Source organism: Myodes glareolus, chromosome 20, assembly GCF_982192425.1.
Source record: "Myodes glareolus chromosome 20, mMyoGla1.1, whole genome shotgun sequence".
Lineage (NCBI taxonomy): Eukaryota > Metazoa > Chordata > Mammalia > Rodentia > Cricetidae > Myodes > Myodes glareolus.
In genome coordinates, this window is record NC_142045.1 from 62811756 (window position 1) to 62824397 (window position 12642).

The 12642-nt window shown below is 37.1% G+C and overlaps 1 protein-coding gene across 1 annotated transcript in view; it reads left to right on the top strand.

Annotated features, from left to right (window-relative positions):
* Positions 1–9035, top strand: part of Cpb1 (carboxypeptidase B1) — a 30079-nt gene extending 21044 nt beyond the window's left edge. Inside the window, exons 10-11 of the mRNA XM_048452616.3 lie at positions 6421–6505; positions 8672–9035. Of these exons, the coding sequence (XP_048308573.1) occupies positions 6421–6505; positions 8672–8859 (273 nt within the window). The 3' untranslated portion in view covers positions 8860–9035. The remainder of the gene's footprint in view (positions 1–6420; positions 6506–8671) is intronic.
* Positions 9036–12642: the final 3607 nt, after the last annotated feature.

Genomic DNA, 12642 nt, shown 5'->3' on the forward strand with positions numbered 1-12642 from the left:
TGAATTTTAACTGTCTCTTCTCATATCCCCTGAATCACGTCCCACTCCATTCCTCTCACCCACTTGATCTTTCCATTCTAGTCCCTCCACCATCCATCCCTAACTATCTACTCTATTTCTCTGTCACCTTGTAGGCCCTTACTCTATACATAACCTTTGATTCCTGATTACCAACTAATATCCACAAATAATTAGAATCATACTGTTTGTATCTTTGTGGATCTCAGAATGATTTTTTTCTAGTTCAATACATTCACCTTTGAATTTCATGATGTCAGTTTTTTTAATAGTTGAATAATAATCCATTATGTCAAAGTACTACATTTTCTTTATCTTTTCTGTTGAGGGACAATTAGGTTATTTCCAATTTCTGACTAGGATGAATAGAGCAGCAATAAGAGCAGCAAGTTAAGCAAGTGTACTTTTGGTAAGATGAAGCATCATTTGAGTGTGTGCCCAGGAGTGGTGTAGCTGAATCTTGAAAAAAACTGATTCACATCTTCCTGAAGAATCTCCACACTGATTTCCACTGTGACTATACAAGTTTAACTCTTACCAGCAATTAAAGAGTGACCCCCACCTCCTACGCCACATGCCATATTCTTGCAAGTTTAAGCTGGCATTTGTTTTATTTATCTTAGCCATTCAGACAGGTATAACATGAAATCTCAAAATTGTTTTGGTTTTAATTCTCCTGATAGCTAAGAATATTGAATATTTCTTTAAATGCTTCTCAGTCATTTGGATTTCCAGTATTGAGAATTCTGTTTTGATCTGCACCCTATTTTTAAGTTGGTGTATTTTCTTGATATTTAGTTTCTTGAGTTCTTTATATATTTTGTATTTTAGCCCTCTATTATGATGTGTAGTTGATAAAAATCTCTTCCCATTTTGTAGGCTGCCATTTTGTTCTCTTAACAATGTCCTTTGACATGTGGAAACTGTTCAGTTTTATGAGGTCTTATTTATTAATTGCTCATATTAGTTCTTTTGCCATTTGTGTTCTGTTTAAGGAGTCTTTTCCTGTGCCAATATGTTCATGGCTGTTCTTCCAATTTTTTTTTCAGTCAGGTTCAATGTACTGGTTTTATGGTGAGGTCTTTGATGAATTTGGAGTTGAGTTTTGTGCAGGGTGATAAGTATGGATCTCTTTGTATTTTTCTACTTTCTCCCATCCTGTTTGATCAGCACCATTTGTTGAAGATGTTATTCTTTTACCATGTGTATTTCTGAATTCTTTTGTTTTAAAAATTAGGTGTTCGTAGGTGTGTAGATTTATATCTGGGTCAATACTACTTACCAATTTAAGGCCCACATACTTCTACACATTCTACATATTCTATTATGGTACACTATCAACTTTCTTGAGGAAATTCATTAAAAATGTTTTTGCATTCCACCTGTGATTACCACTGACTTTGTATATTACAAAGTATTAACTTAGATTGACTGATAACACTTACTTCTCAGGGTAAAATCTTAAATCACAGACCATTCTTTTAATGAGTATATATTCATTATCCAAAAGCAGAAAGATGACAATAACCAGAAAAAATGACAATACTCTGAAAAACTGTTAAATGTCACCACAGATTAAAACCACCTTCCAATTCAATGGCATGTCACTCACTGCTTCTTCATGAAACTTTAATTAGTGAGCTACAAAAATAGAATCCTGTCAAGCTGAGTGTGTTAGTACAAATTGGTAATCACAATTTAATTTGTCTCAAAAAAAAGGAATCTTGACACCTTACACAAGGATGTCTAACACCTTACACAAGGATATAAATGAAATGTAAAGTCACATTTATAAACAAATGTAAAGATTAAAAAGTAATAAATATTAATTAGAAGATAGACAAAGACAGTGCTATGCACATGCCCATCACAGCTGACACTATGTGCCTACCTAATCACTGGATTAGCAAGGACATAATACCACAGTCAATGGGCTGCTAACAACTAAGGAGAATAGAGGTTGGGGCATAAAGTATCTAAAGTATTTTCTCAGAATCTCTCATTTCAAAAACAAACAAACAAAAAACTACCCAAAAATTTTAGATGAAACCATAAAATGTCTTTTAACAGAGAAGCTTGTTGATAATATATCATTACAGAGTTCCTGGATTGATAAAATTCTCCTCCTGGGACAATAGTACATGACTTAAGAGAAACTGTACTGAGTGCATACTAGGTTTCATAAATTAAGGCCCCTGCCATTTAAAAACTTAGGATTTTACTGAAACTCAGAGGCAGGAAACTATACAGTACATAACCAGATGTTTAACTGTGCACAGCTGTAGGATTCATCGGAGGGAAATGGTAACAAGTGTTACATATTCAATAAGAAAGCAGCTGGAGAAGTGGCGCATGCATTTATTCTCAGCACAAAGGCAGTGGAGCCATGTTGATTTCTGTGAATTCAAAGCCAGCCTGATCTACATAGGGAGTACTAGGACAGCCGAGGCTAAATAGAAAAACCTTATCTAGAAAAGCAGGAGGAGGAGAGAGAGGGTGATGTGATATTTATTCTGAGAGTTAAGGATTGGACATGATTCAGATGGACAGGGAAGGAGGGAGCATTGAAAACATAGAATAAAACCATCAAAAGTCAGGATGAAAAACAGAGTTAAGGAGTGTTCTTGGAAAAAAAAAAGAAAAGAAAAGAAAAAGAAAAAAATAAAAAAGGTGGGCAGTAAAGTTGAACATCTTGTGGAAGACCCTGGATGTCAAAATAGGAGCATATATCACAGTGAGCCATGAAGCTAAAGATGTGGTAAATACTAGTTAGGTTTGTTACATGACTCCCTATTTAATTTAGTTTTCCATAAAATCACTAATTTTTTACTTTAATAGTTTCTCAAATCCTCATAATAGAACAATGTCCCTAGTTTATTTGAAGTTTACATTTAATTGGGAGTCTATATTTTTGCTAAATCTATTAATCTTGCTGGCAAGATGGTATTTTGGGGAACCAAGGTGCTGGAGGCATATCTAAAACATCATCAGCAGAGACACCTTCAAAACCTATATCTTCCTTTTTAACTTTTCTCCTAAATTCTCATCTGCCATAACTGTGTCTTTTACCTCACTTTGTACCAATTTTCTATGCACTCATACCCAGAGAAGACATTTGGTAATGTTTGTGTGACATTATGATTGGCATACTATGTGAGCTTACTGACATATTCTGGTAGAGGACAGAGAATGCTAATAAACATGCAACAGTGTCTGAGGAGACCTACCTTCCCCCCATAAAAACACACAGTAATCCAGTCAAATACCAGGAGAGCAGAGATTGAGAAACTTCTCTACACAAAGGTAAGAGCAGAGTCACATTTCTGACCAAAGGCTCTTGGCTTTCACAGGATCTTATATCTTCCTCAAAAATGAAATATGACATTCTGCAAATGTCAGTAGCCAAAGGTTACCCCTTTCCTGTGTTATGCAATAATTATTTTTAAAATGTATTTGGGAGAAACACCATTTTTACCAAAAGAAAAACTCTGTGGACTACAAATTCAACTGACTCACCATCAGTTTCCTTGACCGTCAAAGAGTAAGGAATAGGCATGCAGGTCAAGAGAAGGGAAAAGTTGCTTCATGTCAATGGTAGCATTCCTCTAGCCCACATTGCTCCCAGGATCTGGGGGAGGGAGCAGCCCAGCTGGCCTACACCAGTTGTTTCCTGACTTTTTTCTTCACTGCTATTGTTCCTCAGAACCAGGAATTTCCCAGGTCCAAGTGCTTTCTCTTTGGTGCCGGCTTGAAGCTAAAGACCTCATTAGGCAGCAAAATTATAAAAGTAACATTTCCTATTGGCCCCTTGGTATAAGTTGAGATAATCACAGGACAGGAGGAAGGAAACCAAAGTTAGAGATAACTTGAGGTTCCCATTATCACATGTGTTCATCGACAAGGGCAGTTAAATTGTGGTCAAGTTAAATTTTCTAGAATTATTTCATACCTCAGACTTGGTTGTGGGATCTTGTTTTCCTATATTGCAATAATTGGCTCTGGAAATTTAGCCCAATTCTAGTAGTGTGCAAGGACTTGGATGAGCGTCATGTGCAGAGATGTTTTTAGCCTGAGGTCTCTGGAGCACAGGTTCGAGAAGAACTCTGTCTGCTGTTCATCACACTGGGCCCCAACAACCTAAGGCCCAGTGACTAGTGTGGTACTCTTTTCCCTCAGGTTTGTGACATTTTACACTGTCTTTTTCTTTAAATGCTCCTACATTAAGAAAACCTGCATAAAATATAGTAGGACACTCAAAGCTAAGGATTAATAAAGGCCATGTTTGACTTTATCTATGCTGATGTATATTAAACTCCTCCTGTTCTTGGCAATCAGGAAACCAGTTCCAAAAACACTTCTTTCAGAGTAAATTGAAAGAATGTCATAGTTCAAGCTGGCCACAGCTGGCTACATACCCTTGGGCATGTTCTTTTAGTCCCTCTGCATTTTGCTTCTAGCTGTTAGGAAGAACTCTTTATGAAGTATAAGGTTAATGTACTATGTATGCATTAGTCATAGTTTCAAACCCTGTTCCTCAAATGACAGGTTCCAATGACAGTGTCCTTAACCAGAGTTTTGAATTGTAGGTCTTCTGCATTGGTTTTTTTTTATTTTTTTATTTTTATTTTTTGGTTCTTCTGGCTCCCTAGTCCCATATATAAACAAACATATATAAATGTATGTATATTTATACACTTTTATATGTGTGTGTGTATGTATACACATATATACAGTGATTTTTAAATGAAATACACACATACACACACACACACACTGTGGCAAATGCTAGAATCACACTTTCACCCACAGTTTTCAACAGGGGCTAGGTATTCATCTGCAACATTCCCATTGAGTGTGCTCTTCCACACAGCATTGAATTCTGCTGGAAAATTCTATGGTATTATAATGTGGACTGATGATATTGGGAAGACAAATGAGTACATGTGGTGAAATTATTTGAATTTGTCAAAAGAAAAGACCTATACTGATTGTACGGAATTTTGTTAAGATAATTAGAATTTAACATACAATATTTTAACTGATTAATATTGTTTTGTCTTTTTTATGTCTTTTAGCTTTAAATGAGTTAGAAAAAGAGTCTAGGTTTCTCCCTTTGTAATTAATGTCAGCATCTAAATATGACACTCAATCAGCCATAAATACATGATATCATGCCCACTTCCATACCATCCTTAGTCTCTGCTTGCTCAGGAAGTCACAATCCATCTTGAAAAGCTTGGTACAATGTGACCCATCCAGATATGTCCTATTTATAATGTTCCTGAGCCCAGTACAGGACTCACTCAACCAACCTGTACTGAGTGGCCTTCTGAGGATAGAAATGAATACCCTAGCCGAGGCATAAGAATCTTAAGTTCAATGTCAATTGAGCTATATATAAAGAATACAGAACAAAAATTCAAAAAAAGACTAGCCACAAATCCTCCAGAGAAATAATATAAATAATAGATGCCCGAAAAACTGATTTCAATGGGCTGAAGGAACTCTGATAGACAGGAACTACTGCAAAATAGAGACCATTGCTCTTAAAGAGAGTGAGGGAGCAAATTCACAGAGAAGATAACATGAAAGTACACCTGAGAGATGATTAAAAACTCTCTGTTTAAGCCAAGAGGGGGAAGGGCATTCAATGAAGGAAGAAGAATACCTAAAGTCAGCAATAAAGAGAAGAAGTTGAGGGGTACGGGGCCCATTTAGGAAATCCTACATCAGAAAGAATATGAGATGAGACTTGAGACAGACCTCTGAAGTGAGTTCACATTGAGTCTTTTCACCAGAAGAGGAAGTTAGAGTAATTGAAGATGGATGGTGAGGTAATCCTAAAATGGTTGTCCATATGAGAGAGCGTTTGAGGACAGGCGCTGGAGAGGCTGAGGCACACACTAAATGCTCCTTTAATAGTGATAACAATAAAAGAACAGCCCTTAGAAGCCAATGTCAGTCTCAGACAGGAATGTACTCCAAAAGACAGTTACATTTTCTACACAATCATTGTGTGCTCAGTTGCTAGTACTCTGGCCCTTAATCATACCATCTTGTAATGACTCAGTGTTTGCTCTTTACCTATCACATGGTCAAGTCATGGTTGTTTTGTTTGTCTTTTTCAAGTATTGTTCCTGTGCAATGACGTCAACAACCTTTGTTATAGCATAAAGCCTTCCTGGTCTTTGCTTTGCACTGGGGAAGACATCCTTTCTCAAGATTTCCTTGTGAATTTCAGTATTACTAAACTGGAAAACTTGAAATAGACATTGAAAAAGCGTAAAATATTAACCCTCAAATGTGTCATAAATATCTTCGTTTTTTTTTCAAGTGTACAGGGTGTGTGGTTGTTAGGCATGGTTGTTTTCATTTTTTCACTTCCTCATGATTCTTTTCCAGAATGCCCTGGTGAAAGGTGCAGCCAAGGAACTCGCCTCTCTGTATGGCACCAAGTACACATATGGCCCAGGAGCAACAACAATCTGTGAGTCCAGGGTTCACAACTATGCAAAGAAATCATATGTCTAGGAAGGAACAAATGCTTCCCACTGCATTTCTTTTCTCCCCATTGAAAATATATAACTTTGTCACACAGTGACTTTTAAGTGAAATATGTATTCTTCTACTCAGTAGATAGATAGAGAAAGAAATATTCCTTCCAAACCACATTTCCATATGCATTTCTTGGGCCTCCACTGTGTGCCAAGATCTCAGTAGATGCAAAAACAAAAAGGAAGGAAGGATACAAAGTAGGGAAGCAGGAAGAAGAGAGGGAGCAGGTAGACAAAGGCAATGTTCAAAGAAGCCACCATCGCAAAGCATGGAAAGACACAGCTGCTAAGAGAGATGACCTTAATATTACAAAGTAAGAACACACCCAGACCAAGTGTCGTGCGTGCTGAGGATATTATATCCAAGGTGGTCACTCAGATGCGTAACTGAAGGATCCTTGCAGTGTGAAAACACAGTAGTAAGTAATTTATCCGTTAAAAGAGTGGTAGGAAAGAGGGTTTCTTGAGGAATAAACCGCTCTTCAGAAAAATCCAATTTCTCCATGTGTGCAAACAAAACACGCACACACACATACACAGATATACACACACACAGCAAGGCAAATAGATACACAGTGGAATTTTATTTAGCCATAAAGAAAAAATGAAATTGTACAATTTTAAGAAAAAAATGGGTGGAACTGGAAAATATTACACAGAGTAGAGTCACCCAGACTATAAAAACAAAGACTGCATGTTCTCACTAACTGCAAATCTTGGCTTTACATATGTGTGTATTTGTTCCAGAGCCAGTGTATATGAATGACAGGAAACTAGAGAAGGGCCAGGAGAGGAGGGTAGGGAAGAGGTCTTAAAGGGAAGAAGAAAGGAGGGGCTACAATATGAGAATGACACGGCTTTGACAAAGAACCCTGGTTCAATTCCCACTACCCACATGGTTGAGTCACAAACTCCTATAACTCCAGTTCCAAGGAATTCAGTACCGCCGTCTACACAATGCAACATGCACGTGTTCACGCAAGCATGCGTGTGAGCATGCACACACACACACACACACACACACACACACACACACAACAGAAAGAAAAGATTTGAACTAGACCTCAGCATTATGGTCACTGCAGAGTTCAAAATTACCTTAAAAGGCACAATCCTCAGAACCAATTTTGGATTTCCTCTCCCCTCCAGTGATTTCTTTTTGCCCAAATTCTGAAAGGATTAGAAAACGACACAAGGAAAAAGACTCAGTCTGGTGTCATCAAAGGGCCTCCACTGCAACTGAGGAGACTCCAGCCTTAGCTGCTGCGTTTGTTAAGCTGACAATGGAGTAGTACCTTCTGTGGCCTCATTTTATAAGGTGTCTTCTTAAGGTGGTTCTAGCAGAGATGACTTACTTGCTCACCAATGTTTTTAACCATGGGTTTATTCAGATAAGTTCAATTATGTTTATCTTGCCACTGTCTGCAAGACAATAAGGGGTAGGGACAATATCTCTTCTTGTCCCAGCATCTCTAGAGATGAGCACATGGTTTGCAGCTCAGTGGGAGAAGGTCAGTTCTTGATTTAAATCAATGAACAATAATAAACAAACATATTAGTGACAACAAAATTATAATATAATGAATCAGCTGAATGAATAATTATGCCAGGGCAGTTGTCAGACACCAAAGATAAAAGGTGCAAACCTAGTGAGTAGGAGTAGCGTGCCTTGGTGTTAAAGGCCTTGCCTAACATGAACAAGGATCCAGGTTGAGTCTCCAGTAGTAAAAGAGAAGTGGGACACCCTTAACCCTCATGCTGCCAAGCTTCATGATTCTTAGGTTTCTAGAAACTTGGGGTGCTGTCCTCTTTCCACTTGAAGGTGCTTATGCTTCCCTTGAAGACATCCATTCTTTAGTGAACTCTTCCTAATGCGCTCCCCCACCACATATGAGTGCACTGAGACTTTCATCTCTCTAAAAAGTCCTTTCTGAGATCATTCTCATAAAATAATTCTAGGGCAAAATTTGATTGATTTTTTGAAATACTTCATTTTTCTTTGAATAGTTAGTCTATCCATAATATTTTTCACAGTGAAGAATTTGTGGTTACACAGAGAAGCTGCTAATTTCTTTTCCTTTGCTGTTTTCTCATTTCAGATCTTGCTGCCGGGGGCTCTGATGACTGGGCTTATGATCAAGGAATAAAATATTCTTTCACTTTTGAACTCCGGGATACAGGCACCTATGGCTTTCTCCTTCCTGAGTCCCAGATCCGCCCAACCTGTGAGGAGACAATGCTTGCAGTCAAGTACATAGCCAATTATGTCCGAAAGAATCTGTATTAGTGAAGATCACAGCACACCTTATTCAAAGTGTTCACTGTTCTTTTTTTTGTTTGTCCTGACTTTTTTGTTTGTTTGGAGACTTTGTAGATTCTAATCTTTCTTTTAGTTTTCTGGGTATAATAAGCTACATGGACCTCTAAAATTCATCCTAATAAAATCATATTATCACTGGAAAACATAGTAGATTACCTGCTTTGGGAGGGAGGGTGACTGAACAATAAACAAGCCAGCTAGGTGCTTGTGCTGATATGATACACTGTGGAGAAGCTAGTCCTTGGAGAGCTGGCCTACACTGACAGATATTCCTAGTTATAAGGGGAAGCTTATGAATAAGAAGAAATACAGAGGGAAGTGGAAGATTGCAAGACAGTACAGTTGAAAAGGTGACACCTTGGCTTAAGTTTTATCTCAGCTCCTTCAAGAGACATAATGAAATATACACATAGCATTCCAAGAGTTTTATTAAGTAATTGAAGACAGAACAATGAAAGAGAATGATTATACATCTTCCTATTCTGTGTGTATGGGCCATTAGATAAGACAGACATTTAACAAGTAATCAGCTAAAATAATTAGTTATTTTAATTGATAAAATAAAAAAAACTTATAAAAATAATTAGCTGTTTGAGTTATACTGCTCAAAAAGAACATGTAAGATGTATACTTCCTGCTGTGGAGAGAAGGCTTTTAAGACACGTTAAGTATGGGTAAATGAGTCACAATAAGTTGTACAACTGACAAACAATTTCCTGTGATTATTCTAAGGAAAATGGAAGAAAGTCAGTAAGGAAATGGTAGAGTTGGCAGGGAGGGCACGGGTAGACTTGGGATGGGAGAGAAGGACCAAGTCACACAGAGCCAACACCTGTGTTGAAACTTGAGGCACTGAGCTTAGAATCATGAGGAATCATGATAAACGATGGAAGAGATGAGTTTTGAATGACATTACCACAGTCTTCTTAGAACAGATGATTATGGCCAACATATTGAAATCAAGACAAGAGATGGTCGCTAAACCAGCTGGGCCAATAAAAGAGATAAAAGTCAGTCCACAACTTATGCATCACACATGAATTGATATTTTCTGGAATTAGGAAAAAGTGGACTAACATAACATCACATCAAGTTTAATTTTTAAAGTAGAGTAATATATACCTAATTTATAATTTGAGAGTGTTTTATCGAAAAACATGTAGTGCCATGGAAAATAAGATTCTATATTCAATACAATATGAACATAATATATTAAAATTTAAATGTTCTAAAACAAAAATCGATTAAAGTTACAGGCATGAGGAAAAGTTACAGGTTGAGGAAAAGCTGTCAAGCCGAAGACTGACTAATGCCCTGATAATCCACAAGATGGCAGCAGTACAATTGCTAAAATTCATCAATCACCAAAGTAGTTAGGAATCCATCATTTAAGTTGAGAGAGAGATCCTTAAATGCAAAAAGTAAATTTCCTTGAATATATATTTGCTTGCATATGTATGCTATGTATATTCCCATGAATGTGTATAAGTAGCTCTCCCTCATCTTTTTTTTCAGTTATAGCTTGTGTTGTAAATTTGAGAGTTAATTCAACTGAAGTTATGAGTGAAATTTTTCTGCAGTGACATGTAATTCCTGTTCCACAGGACACTCTCTTATCTGGCCTCTGGCCAATACTACCCATGCCTCACTAAAGAATGCAGCAAAGCAAAATATGCAAATCGTGAAGATAAATAAGAACCTTCCAAAGTCTTAACCTGAACGCTTTTTGAAATGTCAAAGAATACACGTAGACTTTTCTAAAATTTGGCAAGATAACTTAAGAATAGTAAGAAATAAAAAAGCAAACATGCAAATATTGTCAGGAGTATGAGTATTTGAGATTTTCTACACTCAAACCATTTTTGCTATAATTTTCTTTTTAATGAAAATTAACTGGTAGTTGGCTAAGAGTTATGTGCATTTAAGATACATAAAATATGAAATGCAAAAATCTGATTCACTCCTTCCCAATACATCGTTCCAGTGAGCTCTTGTCGAAATGACCCAGCCCTTACGTGAGCACCCATGCTCAGCTCATGAGAAAGCTTCTTCTTCCTCTTTTAACCTCTTCCACTTAGTGAGCCCAGTTCCATAGCACAGCCATTCCTGCTCCAAGCTCTCAAAATAACCATTATTGACTATGCTAAATTATTGTCTGTCATTATTTGATTTAAAAATAGCAGTATATTTTCTGGTCCCTCTTATGTAATCTCTGCATATCTAACACCCAGTGATTTGTACTCCCCTGGTTTTGTAAATAAACCGTGTGAATTGATCAAAGACAGATTTTTTTTTAGATTAAAAAACTTGAAAACTTAACATGTTCATTTGGAAGCCACGTGGAATTTTGTCAAGCTGTTTCATTGGAGCAGATAGTCACTCCTGCATCACATACTTACATATTCGTTTAGAGAAATGCTACCTTTGTCTGAAACTAAAGAAGACAAATTTCTTTATAGCGTGTACAAGGTACTTTGCTTACTTTGGTCCATTCTGGACTATTGAGACATCTTAATAGATAAGAACACTTTCTACAAAGTCTTAGAACCCACATGGTGGAAGGGAAGAAACAAATCCACAAAATTATGCCCTGATCTCTACACACTACATTTAAGCACACACACAATCTATCAGTCAACATTATTTTTGATTGCAGAATCCAATCCCTTAGTTTAACTCCAGTACCATAGGAAAAAAAATTAATAAATCCAACAACTACAACTTAATCCAGATTTTTTTCTCTCAGTGCACCTTGTAGTGAGAAATCTAAAGATATTCTGGCAGTTCAATGACTTAAATTTAGTAAGGAGAATCTTTAGAAAGATTCTACTAACTCACAAGAAACTTTCTCTTCCATTTTCCATGACATTCCTTTGAAGTTAGCAATGTTAGAGAGCAGAAATGCAGAACAAACAATGAAGCAGTATCTTAACATATGCTTGGAGATGAGCATGGCCGTAAAGTTCTGGGAGCCTGAAGCTCCAAAGGACAAACCTTACTGCTATGTGAAGTGTTAAACATTTAATTTGAGGAGACTCATTTATCCTGTGAAATACAGTCTGACACAGCCCATCTCGAAATAGCATGAGTTTTCACAGCTATCCTTCCTGCTCTCCACTTAGGACAAGCCGTTTTATAAACTTTGATTTGGCTATATGAAGCTATATTGAACTCTGCCCGCCAAGGAATAACAAATTCTGAGTTCCTGAATATTCTTGATATCTGCTGTCCTTTGTTTCGAGGGTAAATGGATTGGCAGAGTGGGGGAGGGCAGTGACACTGAATGTATGGTGGGCCAAAATATTACTCAGAAACATGGAGTTATCAACAGGCAATAGATATTACAAATCCAAAGTGCACTTAGTTTATTATCAGAGCACTATCATGAGATTACCGCTGTCTTCAAATCATCTGGATCCCTACGAAAATCAAGTCTCTTCCCAACTGTACACAAGGAAAACTCAGACACTCAGGACAGCCTAGGTGAGTCAGTTCTCCCCTTCTACCTTGTGGTTCCCAGAGATCCAGTTCAGTCATCACGCTTGGTGGCAGAGTTTTAAGACCAATAAAACAACAACAACAACAACAACAAAAACAACTTCAAAAAATACCTGAGACTGCCAGAATTAAGGAAGATTTCTTTCCTTCTTATAATGTGTAAATTTATTTTCAGTGATCAACTGGAGGCTTTTAAACCTGAAGATAAAGTGCCTAGAAAAAAACTGTTCCATTTTTTGAAGTAGGAGACAT